Source organism: Metopolophium dirhodum, chromosome 1 (genome assembly GCF_019925205.1).
Source record: "Metopolophium dirhodum isolate CAU chromosome 1, ASM1992520v1, whole genome shotgun sequence".
NCBI lineage: Eukaryota > Metazoa > Arthropoda > Insecta > Hemiptera > Aphididae > Metopolophium > Metopolophium dirhodum.
Genome location: NC_083560.1, coordinates 105,687,332 through 105,709,617, shown reverse-complemented (window position 1 = coordinate 105,709,617; position 22,286 = coordinate 105,687,332). Strand labels below are relative to the sequence as shown.

At 26.6% G+C, this 22,286-nt stretch overlaps 1 protein-coding gene across 2 annotated transcripts; it reads left to right on the top strand.

Annotated features, from left to right (window-relative positions):
• Positions 1 to 4,437: 4,437 nt before the first annotated feature.
• On the top strand, positions 4,438 to 20,435 carry LOC132934867 (peroxidase-like). 2 transcript variants are annotated; one of them, XM_061001255.1, is made up of 11 exons: positions 4,438 to 4,653; positions 12,859 to 12,966; positions 13,043 to 13,304; positions 13,389 to 13,615; positions 13,687 to 13,851; positions 13,927 to 14,123; positions 14,410 to 14,987; positions 19,219 to 19,372; positions 19,491 to 19,667; positions 19,742 to 19,931; positions 19,998 to 20,435. In XM_061001255.1, the coding sequence occupies exons 2-11, from the start codon at positions 12,876 to 12,878 to the stop codon at positions 20,192 to 20,194; spliced, it is 2,238 nt and encodes a 745-aa protein (XP_060857238.1). In that variant the 5' UTR covers positions 4,438 to 4,653; positions 12,859 to 12,875; the 3' UTR covers positions 20,195 to 20,435. The 2 variants fall into 2 exon arrangements, with proteins under 2 accessions (XP_060857238.1, XP_060857239.1); XM_061001256.1 differs by having other exon boundaries at positions 14,410 to 14,972; positions 19,998 to 20,433.
• Positions 20,436 to 22,286: the final 1,851 nt, after the last annotated feature.

The window sequence follows — 22,286 nt, the reverse complement described above, 5'->3', positions numbered from 1 at the left end:
AGATACTCTATTATAAAAGTTTAAATTAATTTACTAAAAAATTAATAGTTGTTCTTTAAATTTAAAAAAATTGGCGGTATTTTAGTCTTATTAGAGGAACCTGTTTTTTAATTGATAATCCACGATTAATTTTACTTATTTTAAATAGTTCATATATCGCTGTCATAAATATATTTAAAAATTAATTTTATTTATTTATTTTTATGATTTATGTTAAGTCAATATGTGGTTATTAAATAAGTGTATAATGGGTTACATTAAATTTTATTTTTGGATTTTAGATGAAAATTAAAATTAAATTGAATTTAATAGTAAATTTATTTATTTAATTAATATGAATAAAGATCTAACATATGTAGGTACATAATGCCCATCATTCTTATTAAAAATAAGACAAGTCGTAACAAAGTAAATGTACTGGAAAGTGTATTTAGAAAGATTATATTTGATATAAATAAATATCTAAATTTAAGTATATCATTGACAATGATAAGATGTTGTTAAACTTTATTTAAATTAAAGTTATTAATATATATATTTTTTTTTATTGTTTTTTTATAAAAGTAGTTTATTTATTTAGGGTTTTAGTATTAAGTAAAAATTAATTTGTAGATTTATAGTTTAATAGTATTGTGAAAGAATTAGTTAAATGTTTAAAAGAATAGTTTTAGTACCTTTTGTATCAGGGTTAATTAAAATTTTTAATTTTTTTTTGATTTCTCAAAATGTATAGAATTAATTTTATTATTAATTTATTGTTTTATAAATATTTATAAAATAATATTGGTTTTGAAATTTAATTCGTTATTTTATGTTTAGTTATTTAAGATTTAAATGTAATTTAAAATTTTAAAAGTTAGGTATTTTGATTTTATATATTATAATATTTTAAATTTAAATTATTTTAGGGATAAGCTTAAAATTTTTATATAACAATTTATTTATTTTAATAATTTATAGGAATAAAAATTTTTATTTTAAGTTTGTACAAATGTATTATTTATTTAGTTTTAATTTATTATAAATTTTTTTTCTTTTTTTTATTAAATTTTATTAATTAATAATGATTAAATTAGTATAATTTATATTTATAAATTATGAATTCGGCAAAAATTATTTTCATCTGTTTAACAAAAACATTGTATTAAGTTTAATTTAATATAGGATCTGCTCAATGATTTATTAAATAGCTGCAGTATTTTGACAGTGCAAAGTAGCATATTAATAAGTCTTTTAATTTTTTATTATTTATTATTTATATAATTAAAATTTTATTTTTAAGTAAAAAAGCTTAAATTATTTAAAGGGACGATAAGACCCTATAAAACTTTATAAATATTAATTCTAATTTTTTTGGATTATAAATATTTTATTTTATTATTTTTTTTATTGGGGTGATAAAAAAAATTATTAAACTTTTTTTAAAATTTTACATTATTTAGTGATTATTTGAATTAAAATTTTTAATTATAGGAAAAAGTTACTTTAGAGATAACAGCGTAATTAATTTTTTAAGTTCAAATTTAAAAATTAGTTTACGACCTCGATGTTGAATTAAGATTAATCTTAGGTGCAAAATTTTAAGTATTAGGTCTGTTCGACCTTTAAATTCTTACATGATTTGAGTTCAAACCGGTGTAATCCAGGTTGGTTGATATCTTTTAAAAATAATTTATTTTAGTACGAAAGGATTAAATAATTAAATTAAATTTTTTTATTAAGTGAATTAAATTAATTTAACTATTTGGTAGATGGTTTAAAGTTATTTTTTAAAGAAGTCAATTATCCTAGAAATAAAAATTTTTAAATTTTTATAATTTCTCCTATATTAAGTTTATTAATTTCTGTTTTTTTTTTATTTATTTATTTTTTAAGACTGTAGATACTTGAAAATTTCACTGAATGTTTATATAAGCATTTTTTATACACCATACAATTTTGAAAATAATTTGACTCTTTTTGAACTGTTTACGGACATAGTCAGTTTTCAATTTTTTTAGTTTTTTATATTCTGAGCGAAGCGATGAATGTATTGATTTTACAATGATGTGTGTTTTTTTAAAAAATTTTTTATTCTTTTATTTTTTATCTATTTAATTTTTTTTTATCTTTGTGTCTGTCATCGCCATTTAGGACAGTAAAAGTTCTTGGATTTTCTTCAACAGTAACTTTTCTGATAGGAAAGTGAATCTAGTTGCTACTTTGGGGGGTCAAAAGTAAAAATTTCCAATAGTTTTCAAAAGCACTTTGCTTTTTGGTGTAACTCTAAAACAAATGACTGTAGATACATGAACATTTTACTGAATGTTTATATTTCAATTTTCTATAAACCATAAAATATTTTGACTCTTTTTGAGCTGTTTATTGACTGTCGGTTTTCAATTTTTCTAGTTTTTTTTTCTATAAATTTCAAATAAAATTGATTTTATTAAATTTCAATAAAATTTTATCTGTTGAGTAAAAAAGCTTAAATATTTAATAGAAGGCTCCTAGGTTATTGTTTCAAAGGCAGATGAAAAAATTAAAAATCCTTAGTCACCGTTTTTATTTATAAGCATTTATAGTTCAAAATTTGACAAAATACTGAAAAATCACGAAAATTAGCAAATTATTTTGAGTTGAGAATTCATAAAAATTATTCTTTTTAAATCTAAGATTTGAAAATGTAATATAAGATTACTCATAAATTTTTCTACCTTTATCAACAAAAAAAATGTCTACAAGAAACTTAAATTAAATTTTTATGAGCGTCTGAAATTTATATTTTTACAACATTTGATATTCACTCAATATCTCATGTAACGATTTTCTTATTTTGTTGTAATTAAAAAACGAATGACTTGATAATTTCACTGGATGTTTATATTAGCATTTTCTATACACCATAAAATTTTGAAAATAATTTGAGTCTTTTTGAACTGTTTACGGACATAGTCAGTTTTCAAGTTTTTTAGTTTTTGTTTTCTTTAAATATCAATAAAATTTTATTTGTTGTGTAAAAAAGCGTGAAAATTTAATGCAAGGCTCCTGATATAATGTCACAATTGCAGTTGAAAAATATTTAAAATATATAGGCACAATTTTTTTTTATAAGCATTTAAAGTCCAAATTTTGACAACATTTATCAAATTTATAATTTATTAATTATTTTGTAGTTAAAAATGTATAAAATGTTTAACTTTTATGGCTAAGGATTGAAAATTTAAAACAAGGCTCCACGTAAATAGGTTATATATAAATATTACTTTATTCACAATAATATCATAAAATATACTTGGTAATATCATAGGCTGACTGATCGTTTTCGCTCAGAATCGTTTTTCTTATACAATGATATTATATCATTGAATTCAAATTTATCACCATCCATTACAGTAACCCACTTGTAACCTACTGTACAGCAGAGCGATATCCACTTATCCACCTTTTTTAAATTGTTCATTTCGATACATAGTTGATCAATTTTGTTTTTGTAATAACTGTCTATTCCTTCTAATTTTGTATTTAAACGTTTAATTTCTTGGTTGCTGTCTTTTGTTTCGGTATTTAATTGCATTACTTGTTTGTTCAAAATTTCTGTGTATTCGCTAAGTCCTGAGCTTCTTGAATTAATTCTAAATTGCATAAGTTCATATTTTTTTAAATTTTCTTTTAACTTTTTTAAGTTACTGTGGTCGTGAAGTGAAATTGCGTGTAATATAGGTTCCCTTATGCCTTTTAGTATGTAAACACAAATATCTTCCTTCCTTCATATCCTTGTCTATTTGACTACATAAATATTCTATTTCCGTAACAAAACTAGAAATTGAATCTAAGTCGTTTTGTTTCCTATTTTCTAATTTGTCTTTCAGTATTATAGAGTATCCTATTGGTTGAAATTCGTTTATGAACTCGCTTTTTAGATTTAGGATTAATGTCGATTTTATTGAATCTTCTTGAACTTTGTGTTTTTGTAATTCGTTTAAGGTTTCTTCAAAAATAATAGTAGTCACTTAGTATGAGTATATTATTGTATATATCATATACGACATAAGTATAGGTACTTGATGATCCAAAAATTCACAAGGTGATAATTATTTTTATAAGATTTATTATTAAGTCTCATGAATTTGAACGCGGAAATCGGCTCCAAATAATCGCTTGGCTAACGTTTTTATTATTCGGCTTATAATAAATATATGCTCCAGCTCGAACACTATAAATTATATAAAACACACACAGCACTACCGTTAAACCGGTTTGTGAATTCCTAATTTCCGATAATAATACAAAACTCATCGTCTCAGTGTCGCATTCCCCTCGACTAAAATTACAGAGAAAAAACTGGTCACCGCCATGGTTGGGAGGGGGTGGGGGTGGACCCAATACGATCGTCGTTCGCCCGATACCTCGGTGGCCGACAGTGGAATCTAACCACAAACATCGGTGCATCGACGACGATTCCACGTGACACCGACTCCACTCACCAAGACAACAGGCAGACTTCCAGTTATTAAAAGTTATTTAACTCATCGTTAAACGTAATTGGTTAAATAATTGTAATATTCGGATGAGTATTTTCAGTGTTTAACGACACAATTAAAACAAAGTAAATGACACGATAACAGTCAAAAGATAAGAATCTGTACATTAAACAATATAATTCAAGTCATGGTGAGTACCTACTACCTACCAAACATTTATTTAAAGGTAAATAAGAAGGTTCTCCCTTATAAATTATAACAACATTCATCGTTAAAATTTAAAAACATTTAAAAACATTTTATATTAATATTTAAATTGTTTTTATACTATAGCGTTCCCTGCTTAATAAAATTGTTTATTTTCAAATTTTTTTTTTAAATGTTCAACTCGCTGTTCAAGTCTAAGGATCATATAGCTTTGTGAGTATCATGTGTGGCTGCGTTATCAATAATGTAATAGTAGTTTTTAATAATTTAATCATAATAATAGTAGGTACTATATTATTGTTATAATTATAATCAAAACACCCTAAATCATGTAGTTTATTAGCAGTGTTGGGAATAGATAACTAAAATATTATCTAGATAAAGATAATAGATTTTTGGTAGGAATTTATCTAGATAAAGATAATAGTTAAAAAGTTTTAAGTATCTGGATAAAGATAATAGAAAAATGTGATTTATCTAGATAAAAAAAATAGATAAAAATTTTTTTGCTGTTTTTTTTTCATACTTGGCAATAACTATTCAGTGGCATATTATCCAGAAATCTTTTAATGCGGGGGACCTTAGATTCAACACCATAATATAATTTACAGCATCACCTGTATTAGGTGTACACCTATACATTTTGGTGCACATATTACCTACATCATTAATTTTATCATTTAAAATTGATGCTTTTACTTAAACTCAATAAATATACTTACCTATGTACCTATCACATACCTAGTAACTCTTAAGTAAAATAAAAAACAACATTAATATAACTCTTTTAAACATCAGAATGTGTATTTAGTTTTGATTTGTATTAGCACATAAAATAATGATGCTTGATTAGATAAGATATAGTATATTTACATATTTTGTTTATTTAGTTATTCGAAAAAGAAAACACATATTAAAAACCAATTTATACTTTATTAACCAATTAACCAATGTATAACAAAACCAAATAATTTTAAAACTCTCTGTTTTATCCAAATAGAAATTAAAAATTAGTTACATGGCAAAAAAAAACAAAACATAAACAATATGATACTCAGTCAACAATTTGACCAAAGTATATAACAAAACTAAATAATTTTAAATTTTCCATTTACACAAATATAAATTAAAAATAGCATTGTTAATAATAAAAAAATGAAAAACATACCTCATCAGGATTATAAAAAGTCAACAACATTATTGAAACAAATAATAATTATTAGAATATTTTTTTTATATGGTTAGTAATAAAGTTTTTATTATTAATTATTATATACAAGGTAAGTTTAATACAATATACAATACTTTATAAATATAATTATAATATACTATTATACTTGTAAATTCAAACACCTACAACAGAGTAGCATTTCAAATGTTTTATCATGTAATCTATTTCTACTGGGAGTTAAAATTTGTATATCACTGCTGAACAATCGTTCAACAGGAGCAGACGAAGGCAATGTAGTATTATACTTTAAAAATACTTTTTTTACAACAAGAAAATTATTTAATGTATCAATATCTTTTTTTTTTGTACTCTAAATAAGAAAGAGCCTGCACACTTGATATATTATTACTTTTTACACTATGCGAAAATTCAGTAGACTCTTCAAAACATATATTTTCATCAAGGATTTGATAGAATTCACTATCACTGCCATCAGTTTCATCATCAGTATTGTTAAAACCAGAGGTCGTACTTTCAATCAAATTTAATATTTCACATTCAGAAATAAATAATTTTTTACACAAACTTAAGTATCTTACTGGTGCCCAACTAAGTTTGAATTTGGGATGACTGATGGAAGCCAAGATGAAAGCTTTACTCTTTGGGTGTACTAAGTCAAATAAGTAAATGAATCTTTTTTTCGAGACTAACAATTAATAAATGAGCCAATTTTTTATAATATATTAAATGTGTTAACTGAATTAACTTGAGCCTTAAAGCAATAATTGTAGGTGCAACAAATCCTAAGAAACAAGATTGTTCACCTTGTAACTTGTCAAGGGCTAAAGCTAAATGCTCCATGACTAAGCAATATTCTTCAAAAAACTTCCATTCAGATATTTTAAGTTTCTTTAGTTTTAATTCCTCAAATGCATTTAAAAGTTTATCTTTATCAGTTAAAACTTTTTTAACTGCAAAAAATAATGAATTCCACCTTGTCATAATGGGCACCGGAAATTTACAGTTACATATATCAAAAATTTTGTCTGATGCAACAGAGCTCCTACTGACTAAATTCCAGGGGGGGAATAATTTTTCAAACACAGGCTTAGATATTTGTTTATAAGAATGGTCATCAATTTTATTTACATCGGTAGTCGCGATTAAACTCAAAGTATGAGCAGAACATGTAGATGATCTGGTAAGCAGATTTCATCTTCATTATCAGAAGAATTAATTACATTTGGACTTGAAAATATGGTTGACAATTCTGTAATATCAATATTTTCATAAGTATCATCAACCTCTAAATTATTTTCTTCATTACTTGATTCATCGTTATCACTACAAAACCAGTTATTTGTTAAATTATTTGAGTTGGAAGAATTTGACTGTGGCTGAATTGAAAATGTTCTAAAGGCTTTACCAAAATTTGATGCATTATCGGTTACACAATGAAAAATTTTAGAACTATTGGTGTTGAATATTTTAGTAATTTTATTTATAACCTCAGCAATATTCAAATATGTGTGACTACCTTTAATACGCGTACAACCCAATACGTACGAATGTCTATTAAAATCTTTTTCATTAATGAAATGACAGGTCATGCCTAAATAGCTTTTATTATTACATGACCATATATCAGCTGTTGTACAAATAAATGATTGCTCTGAAATACATTTTGTCAATATTGTAACATAGGACATGTACCTTAATTTCAATTCTTTGCTGATAACTTTTGAGTCTGGAAGAAATTATGTGTCTGATATACCAGTGAGACCCATCATTAATTGCCTGAATGCTGGTTTTTCACAGGTAATTATTGGCCTCATTTCTTGCACAATATAATCAAAGACTAAATTGATAATCTGTAAATAAAAATATGTGATTAAATGAACAATTTATTTATAATACTTATAGTATACTCACATGACACTTTGATAAAGACTTTGAAGGATATCACTGTAATTTTGGCTGAAACATAGATGCTAATGACACATCTCTATTCTGGTTAGACTTTTTTGCTTTTTTCTTCTCATTTTTATACTTTTCTAATTTTGATAATATTGATGCATGTTAGTAATGCAAGCTGAAATATTAATTAAAATTTATTTTAACGCTAATATTATACTTCAATAGGTATAGTAGATATACTAAATATAAATTAAAATAAATTAATTTTTATATTTTCTTTAATTTAAAGAACAGCTGTAAAGTGAAAAAATAATAAAAATTTGTCAATTATATTATTTTTCTTGTATACATACATTATTACATTATTAACATTAAATATATAATATTATATTATATATATAATATATAATACCTTACCTACCAATATTATAGATATTTTATATTATTAGTGACCAAGTATTTTGTTAATTCCAATCAAAATTAGCTAATGATAGGTATTTAAATTGTATATTATTTGTATTGATACCCAACAACCCATTATATAAAATATTTTTTTTTATAAAAATGTTCCAAGAATCTTTTTATAATATATTTTTAGATTCTGAGTGAAACGATGAATGTATTGATTTTACAATGATGTGTGTTTTTTTTTTTATTTTTTTTTTTTTTTATTTTTTTTTATTTTTTTTTATTTTTTTATTTTTGTGTCTGTGTACACGATAAGTAGTCGAAATAATGCTTCGATTTTCGACTTCAGTATCTTGTTCGATGGGAAAGTGAATATCGTTGGTGCATTGGGGAGGTCAAAATTTTAATTTCCCAGTAGTTTTCAAAAGCGATGTGAAAAACAAAAGAAAAATTAAGGAAAAACGGGAATTTTTACGCAAAATCGATTTTTAACAAAATCGATTTTGGTTATTGGTGTAACTCTAAAACAAATGACCGTAGATGCATGAAATTTTCACTGGTTGTTTATATTAGCATTTTCTATACACCATAAAATTTTCCAAATATTTTGACTCTTTTTGAGCTGTTTACAGCCATTGTCAGTTTTCAATTTTTTTAGTTTTTTTTTCTATAAATATCAATAAAATTTTATCTATTGAGTAAAAAAGCTTGAAAATTTAATAGAAGGCTCCTAGTTTATTGTTTCAAAGGCAGATGAAAAAAATTAAAAATCCTTAGTCACAGTTTTTAATTATAAGCATTTAAAGTTCAAATTTTGACAAAATACGGAAAAATCACGAAAAATAGCAAATTATTTTGATGAGAATTCATAAAAATTTTTCTTTTTAAATCTAAGATTTGAAAATGTAATATAAGATTACTCATAAGTTTGTCTACCTTTATCAAAAAAAAAATGTCTAGAAGAAACTTAAATTAAATTTTTATGAGCGTCTGAAATTTATATTTTTACAACATTTGATATTTACTCGATTTCTCATGTAACGATTTTTTTATTTTATTGTAATTAAAAAACGAATGACTGTAGATACTTGAAAATTTCACTGAATGTTTATATTAGCATTTTCTATACACCATACAATTTTGAAAATATTTTGACTCTATTTGAGCTGTTTACGGACATTGTCAGTTTTCAATTTTTTTAGTTTTTTTTTCTATAAATATCAATAAATTTTTATTTGTTGGGTAAAAAAGCGTGAAAATTTAATATTAGACTCCTGATATATCGTTTTAATAGCAGTTGAAAAATATTAAAAATACATTTGCACAATTTTTTTTTATAAGCATTTAAAGTTCAAATTTTGACAACATTTATCAAATTTATAATTTATTAATTATTTTGTGGTTAAAAATTTATAAAATGTTTAACTTTTATGGCTAAGGATTGAAAATTTAAAACAAGGCTCCACGTTAATAGGTTATATATAAATTACTTTATTCACAATAATATCATCAAATATACTTGGTAATATCATAGGGTGACTGACCGTTTTCGCTCAGAATCGTTTTTCTTATACAATGATATTATATCATTGAATTCAAATTTAACACCATCCATTACAGTGACCCACTTGTAACCTACCGTACAGCAGAGCGACATCCACTTATCCACCTTTTTTTAAATAATATTAATGTAATTTATCCATCATTCGTTAAATATGAAGAATGACCACCCAAAGTACCTACCAAAAATAATGTTTTAATTTTAATACCTACTTAAAATGGTTAAAATAAAATCAAAAACTTACCTTTAAATGACTTAGAAAATTGCCAGAAGAATTTTTTTGGCCTTGTAAAGTTTTTTGGCAAAGTACACATTTTGCAATTAATTTTGTTCCAATATTTGACACAATATCGTAAAATTTGCCGTCAAATAAGTAATGGTTAGCCAAATTAATTGAGGAATGTTTTATTCCCTCAAAAAGTCAAAACCATCCGCTATTCCGCTTCTGTTGTTGGTGCACGAGCGTCATCGAATTGAACTGGGTCGTCTATAGTTACTTGAGCTAAATCAATTGCTGTTGATACACTTCTGGATTTTTTAGAATCATCCATATATGGTGTAGTTAAAAATCGCTTCATACTTAAATATAGCTGGTCAAAAACCGAAATAAAAATAATAGGTAAAAACAACAAGAACACAAGAAAATCACAATTGACGATAATTATTACTGTCCGCGTTGTATACTTGTATAATAAACTGTGACGGTGTTTTGTCGTTCTGAATGTTCTGATAATCAAAACTCTGAAGTAGGTTTAATCATATTATTATTACCCAACAATAAAATGTATAGATGGATATTATTGGTGGATCATAAATCATAATATATATTATATATAATGTATAATATATTTACATATATATATAATCATATTCGTATATATTAGATAAGACTCTATTTATAACTGCAGTTGTGCGTAACGCAAGCGGGTCTTGTACGAAACAGACCCGTATGTTTTTACGGGTAATCCCGGGAGTATAGGACATCGCCACGGTCGATCAGAAATAACTAATAAGTAATAAGTAATAACCTGCAGAAACATTAAATTAATAAACGGAAATAGCACAACAGCCAACGACCATTAACTATTAGATTCAAGATATATTTTATACTTTATGACTGCTTTAAATTTGTACTATATACCTTCTGTTACTTTATATTGCTATGGTTTTTGATTATGAACAAAAATGTAAAAATGTATACTTGTATACAAAAATATTAAAAAATACCTATGTATAAAAAATTATCTAGATAAATTGATATAGATAACTGAAGTTTTCATCTAAGATAAAAAAATAGATGACCAGTAGATTTTAATCTAGATAAGATAATAGATAATGGAATTTTCATATAGATAATTATCTAGATAAGTCCTAACACTGTTTATTAGTAATCTATTCACATTGTAGTACTGCAGGTGTAAATCAGACACAGAGTATGCGCTTTTATTTTTATAATACCATATACCATATATGTATTGTATAGTGTAGCCGGTAGACGTTGATTTATATTACTTTATTCAATTCGTTATTTAATATTCGGTGTATGGTGTTCAAAATTAATCTTGACTTTTCTTTTGCCCGGAATAATAATTCTGATTCACAGCATTATATTAACAGGTAGGCAATCTACCTGGTTTAGATCGCGGACCCCGTGCAGATTTAACTCTAAATTATCAAATAGTACAAAGTTTTATATAATACGGTGGATTAATATATACAATTATTACATAACCCTAACCTAACCTAACCGTACTTACTAAAATGCGATGAATAAAAAGAAACCAAATTTAACCCTTTTTAAAATAACCTATCTCCGTCCCAGAGGTCTAATCTGCACAAAAACATTAATTTTATATTGATAAAAAATAATAATACAAATCATCAAACATACCTGATTAACCAATATGTACTCCACAATTATTATTTTAATCTGCAACAATAAGCTAAATTTTTATTTTATTATTAAGCTTTTTTTTCTGAACAGATAGCCACTGTTGTATTTTTGACATACAGATTTCCTACTTTTCCAGTGGATTTTCCTAAAATGTTCTTTCATAGATACCTTCTCCGTGGTATACACTATTTAAAAAAAAAATCAAGAAGTTCTGATAGAGTAGTTTCTGTAGAAATAGTTTCATTTCACATTTATATTCTTAGATATATCCTATTTTATTATTATTTACCTTTAATACCTTTAACTTGTGTAGTTTAATAATTAACATGATATCCTCTTGTATTACAATCACTTATTAATATGCTGTTTTTACAAAATTAATTACCAAGCTGTTAGTTTATAAAACATGGTATATGGTCTTCCTATTAGTGTGTTCATTAAATGCTCCACTTTCCTGCACAATTATATTTGTTCTATTGGATTCCACGAAATAGGAAAGATTTTAAATATATCTCCAGTAAAATGACCTCTTATATAATTTAAATGTGAGATTATTATTCAGGGTATCTCATAGGTTTTTTATATTAATAATTTTAAAATTTTCGTAATTTTTACAACATTTATCAAATTTAAGGTTTTAAAAAAATGTTGTAGATAAAAATGTATAAACAGTAGAAATTTAATAGCTAAATATTGACAATTTGAAAAAAGGTTTCTCGTAAGTATAGTTCCAAAAAATATAATAACACAATTTTTTATTGTTATTTTATGTTTGAAAATTACATATTAAATAACCAAGAATAACAAATTTAGTTATATTGTTGTAATTTTATAATATTTACTCTACTTACTGGCTACCGTATTATAAATAAGTAATAACAATTTAAATATAACAAAAAATATCTACACTGACAAACTGCCACAGTTCAGAATCGTTTTACGTATTCAATTATATTATTATATCGTTGAATTCAAATTTAATGCATAACACATTATTAGAACGTTATATTTTAAATTTTTCCTCAGTTGGATCTTCCGCCTTTCTTCTTGATGAAAACTGATTATCAAGTGCACATCTAGCCTTTCTCAATACGCAAAATAAGCCCAACTACACTTCAGAATACGCCCTTGTAAATTATTTTTGAGTGAATTCTATAAAACAGCTCTTTAAATAGTTAAAATATATAAAGTAAAAGTTATAATTGATGATAAAATATTTTTTTTTAAATTATTACAGTTCATATAATTAGCAGAATGAGTTCCTCGATATCTATACATCTGTGGATTTGTATTTTGGTATTCTTACCATCGTGTTATAGAGGTCGAGCTGAGTTCTACTTTAAAGGTATAAACCATAACTATACCTTCAGTTTTGATTATTTTCATACGAAAGGATATCAATGATTAAATGTTCTGTATAGATGATGGTTTGATGATAAAAAGAACTGACTGGTACAAACATCTCAAAACCAAAGAATTAGATGATCATATTAAAACATTTGTCAGCAAAATTGGGAGACGTGAGGAGGATAAATTATGGTTTGGGTTAAATATGGATATTGGAAGCCCGGAGCATGGACTATTGATCGATTCTCAGCTTTCCGAAGAACTGTATTCATTATATAGGCATGCTGAAATTGTTTCTGAAGCTTCCTCATTTATACGCGATAGAGAATGTCAAGAGTATATACCTACAATATAAATCTCATTAAAAAAAAATATTCTTAATATGCATAAATTCATTGACCATTTAAATTATCTTGATAGTGCTGGAGGACAATGTGCCATAGACTTATCGAAAGTGAAACTAGACAAGACATCTTTGGGTAAGATTTGTTTGTCCATGTTTTACAACAAAACAGCATGCATCGGGATGAACTTGAAGTATCGTAGTCCTGACGGTTCTTGTAACAACTTGAAACGTTACTACTCGGGAAAAGCAACCACGGCTTATAAACGTTTGCTGTTTAATAACTATATTGATAGTTTTTATGGTAATAATTATAACATTATAATTTACCTTTGTGCGTATCTAACGATGTGTTTTCATTTACTGTCCATACAGAAGTTAGGGAAGATTCTTTTTCGTCATACAGACCCAGTCCTAGAAGTCTGAGCGTTGAATTTGTCAAAGACGAGCACTCACCAGATGACTTCAAAACGATGGCAATGGCGTACTGGACGATTTTTGTAGGCCATGATCTATCTCACACGGCAATGTCTAGAATGCGTAGGATTAACACATAACCATATATTATATTGATTGGTCGTAATTAATGCATGCAAATTAATGTTAAATCCTTAGTGACTAGTAATAAATCCGTGAGCTGTTGTTCAGAAAGACGATCGCAGCTCATGCCTCGAAGCATATACCGCGAGTTGTGCTTGCAAGTTGTGGTACCGGATGGAGATCCATTTTTCATTGTCCCTCATCGTTGTATGCACTACGCGCGTTCGGTGCCAGCTGTGCGTTCCGATTGTACTTTTGGAGTCAAGGAACAAGTAAGAGCCATATAATATAATTCCATAGGTAACCATAAACGTATATTTACGTTGGTTATAATACTCAAAATTACGTAAATACTTACCAACTTGGTAAATTTATATACTGTCATTATAATTATAATTAAAATTTTAAAAGGGAATCTATCTACAAAAAAAGAAATGGTGTCTGTTTGTAGTGGTGCACATTTTTGATACCCCTATTTAGTGTTGAGAACTAACTTTTCAAATTCCCCTATAAACATAGATAATTTCAAATTGAACGTAACATGGTTATTTTTCGCAGATGAACCAAGCTACTCATTATTTAGATGGGTCGATGATATACGGTTCGTCGGCGAAACGGACGTGGTCGTTGAGGACCAACTTGGACGGCCAACTATTGACAAGCATGGACTGCGATAACAAGAACCATGGCGACCAGCTACAGCCGCAGTATATGCCGCTGGAAGACACCGAATCAATCGCCTGTCAGTATGGCAGCGGCACGTGTTATAGAGCTGGTGACATCCGGGCAAATGCGCTTCCCCAACTGACGGTCATGCACACATTGTGGATGAGGGAACACAACCGGTTGGCCAAACTACTGTCCCACATCAACCCGCACTGGGACGACGAACGTATTTTTCAGGAGGCCAGGAAAATCGTTACGGCATCCATTCAGCACATAACTTACGCTGAGTGGCTGCCAGCATTGCTCGGGGAAAACTACACCAGGCGGAACGGGCTTGAGCTGCCGACAAAAGTCTACAGTAACGCGTACAACGAGACCACCGACCCGAGCGTCAGCAACAGTTTTGCGACCGCAATATTACCATTCGCTAATTCCATGTTAAGCGACACCATCAGGTTCGTGCAAACCTGGTATAAATATATTATTATTATTATCGTCTATATGTAAGTTATTTCGGGTTGAGGATTTGATATACATAAAACTATGAACAATTCTACTTTCTAGTAATTTAAAAACATTTAAAATCAGTGTGCAAATGCAAGAACAGGGGGGGGGGGTCACTGAAAATTTCCTGAAATCATAGATTAAATACAACAGATAAAAAAAACTTATAATTGAAACTGTCCGTAAAAAGATCAAAATGTGTCAAAATATTTATAAAATAAACATCATATAGTGAAAATTTCAATTATCTTGAGTTTTTTAATTACAGCGAAATAAGAAAATCGCTATCTTAGAACTCAAGTAAATATCCAATCTTGTAAAAATTTGAACTTCAAACGTCCATAAAAATTTAATTTAATTTTCAGGTAGACATTTTTTTTGATAAAAGTAGAAAAATGTATTAGGAATTTTAGTTAAAATTTACAAATCTTAAATTTATGGAGAAAAATGTTTATGTTTCTTCTTCAAAATAAATTGCACATTTCGTAGTCTCTTATGTATTTTGTAAAATTCAAACTTGAAATAAAAAAAAAAAATTGGGACAGTTTTTTTAATACTTTTCAACTGTCATGTATATATTAAGAGCTACCTATGTATTAAATTTTCAAAATGTTTGACCTAACGGATAAAATTCTATTGACATTCCTAGAAAAAAAGACTAATGAAATTGGAAACTGTGAATGTATACAGTTCAAATCACATCAATATATTTTGAAAATATTATAGTTTCTAGAAAATGCTACCATTTTTGTTTTAAATTTCCCTGCGATTTTGAAAACTATAGAGAATTTTAAATTTTGACCTCAGGAATGCACCAACTAGATTTACTTTTCCTTCGAACAATATACTTTATGTTATACTTAACAATATACTGAGATGTTTAAGAAAACCAAAGCAGTGGTACTGCCCCAGGCAGTGATGACAGACACAAAAATAAATTAATATTTAAAAAAAAAAAAACATCATTGTCATTACATTCCTTTCAGAATCTAAAATATATTGCACATTTAATAATAATATGTAATAACTTTTCTTTTTTTATAAATAATAATTTTTATTTATTAATAGTTTTTCCTTGTGATTGTGAATCTCAACACTCAACATTAATATTAATCATTTGACTTGTATGATTGTATTGAAAAATTGATTATAAGGACTGGGTAGGTGTAGTGACTTAAAAAAGGACACTGAGATGAATTTTCCAAATTGAGATTAATTTTGAGTTAGTGAGTCTTTAATAATAATTAATATTATTGTAAATTGAGCAAAGCCCCCCACAACTTAATTTGGTACACAGACTTCTTGCATACCCTTACATAAATATTTGGCTACGCCTATATTTAACACCTATAATCAATACAGACTTCATCTAACTATTAATAGTTACTTAAATAAAGAAATTACAATGGATATTTTTTTAAATACCATCGATAGACTATTGCAAATATTATGAATTTATATTTATACTATTGTGACTATTGTGAATTTATATTTAATTTCATTTTGGAAAACTTTTAGACAATGTAGGACAAAATAGACACCGAAAAAAATCCGCGGAAAAAAAGTTAAATAAAAATTAATAAATATATAAAAATAAATATAATTTAAGTATTAGTAATAATAATAATATTAGTTATGTTTTAAAAAGATAATAATAATTTTTCAATCATGATATTTAAAAAAAAAAATTATTCAACCTAACCAACTACCGTATTAATAAAAACAATATAAATGTACTGTAAAATATTTTTAATCTTACAAACTGTCAAATCATGTAAATCAATTACTGCTCCAAAAAGCCATGACAGACACACCAAAAAAAAAAAAAGACATCATTACTATAGAATACTATTGATTTTATTATAAAATTAAGAATATAATAATTTTCAAGTATTTTGAATCAACAAATAAAGTTTTATTGACATTCATAGAAAAAAAAGTGAGTAAGTGGATGTCGATCTGCTGTACAGTAGGTTACAAGTGTGTCACTGTTAAGGATGGTGTAAAATTTTAATTCAATGAAATTTATCAAATCAATCATTATAGTGACCCTTTGCGGAAAAAGGAAAATAAGTACGGTCTATTGTGTTTTGAATAAAAGAAATGATATAGGCAGAACCAGTGGCGTAAACTGGGGGTCGCACGGGGTCGCACTTGCGACCCCTGAAAATATCATAGGGTCGCAAGAGTATCTTTTTGCGACTCCAAAATATCACGATTTCAGTTTTCAAAAAATTGAAATATCAATATAATAATAAATTAACAAATTTATATTTTGAGAACCAATGTTTAACTTTGTTTTGAAGCACTGGAATTATTATAATATTGTATCCTTTCCACATTTCTTTATAGTTTTGTCATCAACCATTTTCTAATATTATTATACCAATATGTATATTTATATTTTATTGTGATCGGCCGACTCGAGTCTCAATGGCAGCTGATAGTAAAAACGTGTCATAGTTTAAAATTATTATTTATTTGTTATATACATGCATTTATTTTTGACACTTGTATTATTTTATTTCTTATCCGCGAACGATTCAAAATTAAAAGTGTTTCGACAACTTGCTAAAATGGATAAATTTATTGTAAAAATATCGAAAAAGTCGAAAGTTAGTGTCTATTTTTTCTTTAAATTCGTATAATTGTTTAGTACACATACCTATTTGGTATGCATTAAGTTTAAAGTAGCCCTTAAAATATATTACTGATTTATATTATATTAAAACTACAATTTTGACAAATAAAAAAATATATATTTGATTTGTAAGTTAATTTTTAAATTAATTATTAAGATAATATTATTTTATTGAGCAAATTAAATTTATTTTGGTATATATTTTTTGTATTATTTCGGTATTAATTGTTGTACCTGCTTAAGAAAAAATACTAATACAAATGCTCAGAAAAATGTTAGCTTATCTGAAGAAAACCTCCATTCCCCAGGAAAAAAATGAAAAATGGTACCTACCTAAATCTAGTGAATAATTAATTTCCTATCATATATTTAGTATTCGTATACAATTTATTGAAATTATATTTATAATAATTTAATATCATTAAATATTTAAGGATATTTTGTTAAATACCTACTTCTACCAATTCAAAGTGAAAATTCTTTAACTAGTTACCTACGTAAAATAAATAATAGTAAATGTATTGGTTAATTTGTGTAGTATAAAAGTGATAAATATGTATTTAAACATACAAAATCAAATACAAATATAAACAGTACATATTATAAAAATCTAAATAGCAGCTGTTATTTAAAATGTTAATTTTATGAAATAAAATAATTGTTGTATTTTATGTATTCATATATTCTTTAAGAAAATTATACATATTTTATTGACGGTAGTCAGTAAGTAATTATTACCCTACTAATTATAGTGCATATTCATAATATATACCAAATACCAATAGATACAATATGACAATATGTGTTTAAGCCTTTAGGGTTAAAATAGTTTTGTTGAGCTTATGTACTTGTAATATTAAATATAGAATAAAAGAAAACATTTTTGGGGAGGTGTGATGGGCTAAGCCCTCTCAAAAGTCTGTCCAACCTAGAAACTTATTGCAACCCTAACAATTTAGCCCAATTTACGCCACTGGGCGGAATATTGGAACTATAAATTTTTTTATTTTCAGTGATTCAAAAAATCTGTTGAAGTACGTTAGTATGTGTTGTCGGTAATACGTTGGTTCCTTCTAAATTAGAAGGACTCAAGATTTTATATAACATGCACTATTTGGTTTAAATAAACGTATACCCATCCACTGTTCATTTTTAAAATGTAAGAAGGTAAAATTGCTGAAATAAAACTCAATCACTGTTTTAGATCAGAAACAAGTATATTGGTACACGCGAATTGCGGTGTTATAAATTAGAAAAATTCTACTGTCACTTCAGCACAGATTCCTTCGTTGTTTGACCTATCTACATTTAAAAGTTACTAAAATATATTTGCACCTATACTACCTATATTATATTAAATACAATTATATTGACGACTGTCTACATTGTAGACTCAACAATATATGACAATAATTAATACATGTGCCAACCTAAAAATTGATAATGTACACAAGAATATATTATTATGTCGATTGCTGTGCTTTTGTTTCTAAAGAGAATCATCGCATATAGCCTACTTATAATTATTAATTTGTATGAACCTACGTATTTTTTAGTTTATATACGGAAGGCCGAATGATCAACGCAAGTCTTTCACTAAAGGAACATTACAACCGACCAACTGGTTTACTATTAAATTACATGGATCAGCTTGTCAGAGGGCTATCTACGCAGAATACACAAAAAATTGATATGCTATTTACTAAAACGGTAGGTTTTTGAAATACAATCAATATAACGCAATGACATTACATTACATAATCCTTTTAACAGACTATATTATACGTTTAACTATAATTTAACATTAGTGATTCAAATTTTTTATCAGCTTACAAATCACTTATACAGTGTTTATCCAAACCACCCGTTTGGAATGGACATCGTCAGCTTGGATATACAACGAACCCGCGATCATGGTATACCAAGCTACACAGAATTTAGAAAATATTGTCGACTAAAAGCCATCAGAAGTGTACAAGATTTATCCAAGATCATGGTTGAAGGCGTAAGTTTAAAAGTATATTAAATATTAAATAATGATATAGTACTTAATTTATTCCTGTATATTATAATATTTAGTCAACTGATAGACTATTGAAGCAATACAAACATTGGAGAGATATAGAGCTATTGGTAGGTGCATTGTTTGAGAAACACGAAGAAGATTCAATGGTTGGTCCAACGATGAGATGTATTATTAGAGAACAGTTTATAAGAACTAGAATGGCAGATAGATATTTTTACGATTTACCAAATATATTTAATGAATGTTAGTATATCTGAAACATTTTGTATAAATGAGCCTGATTTTAACTATGTTTTTATAATATTCAAGATCAACTGACAGAAATCAGAAAAGTGACGCTTGCCAGGATCTTTTGTGATAACAGCAATAATGTCACAATGATGCAGAAAAAAGTATTTTTGATACCTGCAATGGCTGATTTGCACCTCTGTAATTCCCAATCAATTCCAAAAATCAACATCAATCACTGGTCAGAGATGGTCGATACATTTCAAAAAAAACCTTAAATTTAATAATCAATAATCAGCGGAAGTACCTTCACTGGATGGTTTGTTCCCTCAAGAAACTCAAGCCATTGCATTTAATTTTATTTAAAAAACATACATTAGGCTTATTATACTTTTTTTTTAGTATAAATTGTATAAGTTCTAGATTAAAAAAAATAATCAATAATCAGCCTTTTCTTTCATTTTACCTATATATCTTGTTTTTAATAAATATTCTTAAATTAATTTGAGTCTAAAATTTGCTATGTTACGCACTTGTAAGACGGAGACAACAAATTTCACTGTAACGGCCCATTATGGCCAAAAAAATAAAAATATTTTGGTCTGTCGCAGAAAAATTATAGTCAGGCCAAAATACAATCATGATAAATTTTAGGTATGTATACTCTGCAACACCTCAAATGACGGCTCTGGTTTTGCCCGAATACCGATTTTTTGTTTTACATAAACTATACCGTATTAATATGACAATATGAACTACCCACACAGCATTTGTCAATCAAAAAATTGTATAAATATTGAATTTGATATGGATTTAGATATTTAAATTTAAAAGTTAATGAATTATTGATAAAATATTTTAATTTTTACGCTGTAACCAAAACATTGTATATTTATGAATAATATTTATAATATTTTAAAGATGATTAAAAATTGAATAAATCTTAAAACTCATAATTTATTAATCGATCTTTATTATTAATATTCTACCTTTATTTTCTATTCATTGAATAAAACATATTTTATTTCCAATAGTAATTGGAAATTAAATATATCTTATAATGTAACATTAAATAATTTAACTATATTAATATTTATTTTTTGTGAATAGGTACTCATAATTTATTTAATATTTATAATTATTATTCTATTTTTATTTTTTATTCATCGAATAAAATATACTTTATAATTTTATTTTAATCTTCATTATCATAATAATAAAAAATAATATAATATCGATTACAATATAAGATATTAATAATATGCTTAACAGCTATAGTCGACAATAAAATAATATATATATTCATATTATAGTAAAACCAATAAACGCGTGCAATCACAGTTTACAACATAATATATATGTTATAGACTATAGTTATAAGTATATATTATATATTTGTGATACGAAAAATTAAAATTAAATTACAAACTTGAAACTATACATATAGAACCGAGCGAACATGATATTTTATGATATTTGTAATTTTGTGTATATTTTTTTTATATTGACATGTATGTGAATGCTCAATAAGGCATATGCCATATAATATTATATGGTATAATATAATATTAGGTACTAATTGCAATTAAAAAGCATATAATATAGTTGCTGAAATAGTTGGTGGATATATATTTTGAACTTAAATTTATATACACGTTATAATTAAAAGGTACTTATAATCGACTTAATTATCATACACGCCCACTGTCAATATATGTATGTATATTATATAATAACAAATATAGGTATGTCCGTCTCATAGAATGTGCAGACGTAGCAATTATGTATAGCGAATATCGAATTATTCATCTATCACTATTAATATAATGCACTTAAAACATAGTGCCTAATAAGTTATTTTAATTAACTTATTCAATATGTCATAATGCACTGCATAGACGATAATCCTATAATAAACTAATGGACATCGCATAGAGGTTTTGGCCGTTACTGTGGGCCGAAACATAATTTATATAACCCAAAACATGCTTTTTATCTCTTATATGTTCCATGCTCATGTAACGATATTCGTCATCGACATCGTACATTACTCCCTACGTTGAGTACTTGCTTCACATAAGGTAACCCTGATCCCTAGTAATAATATCACACACCGAGGTCGAGTCTCCGAGACCTCGTTAAATAAAAACAGAACGACACCGGAACGGGGAAGAGCACCAGGTGAAGAGGAGACGTTACAGTTGGTGGAGGCGCCCGTCCCTGGAGTCCCGATTTTTTTTTTAGAAATTATATTTTGTTTTTTCTCGAGAAAAATTTCGATTCTAAGGTACACCCCTTGTGTTGTGATATTATTGTTGGGTGTCATGTGAATCTTATGTGAAGTTATTGGCCTAATAATTCTTAATGGAT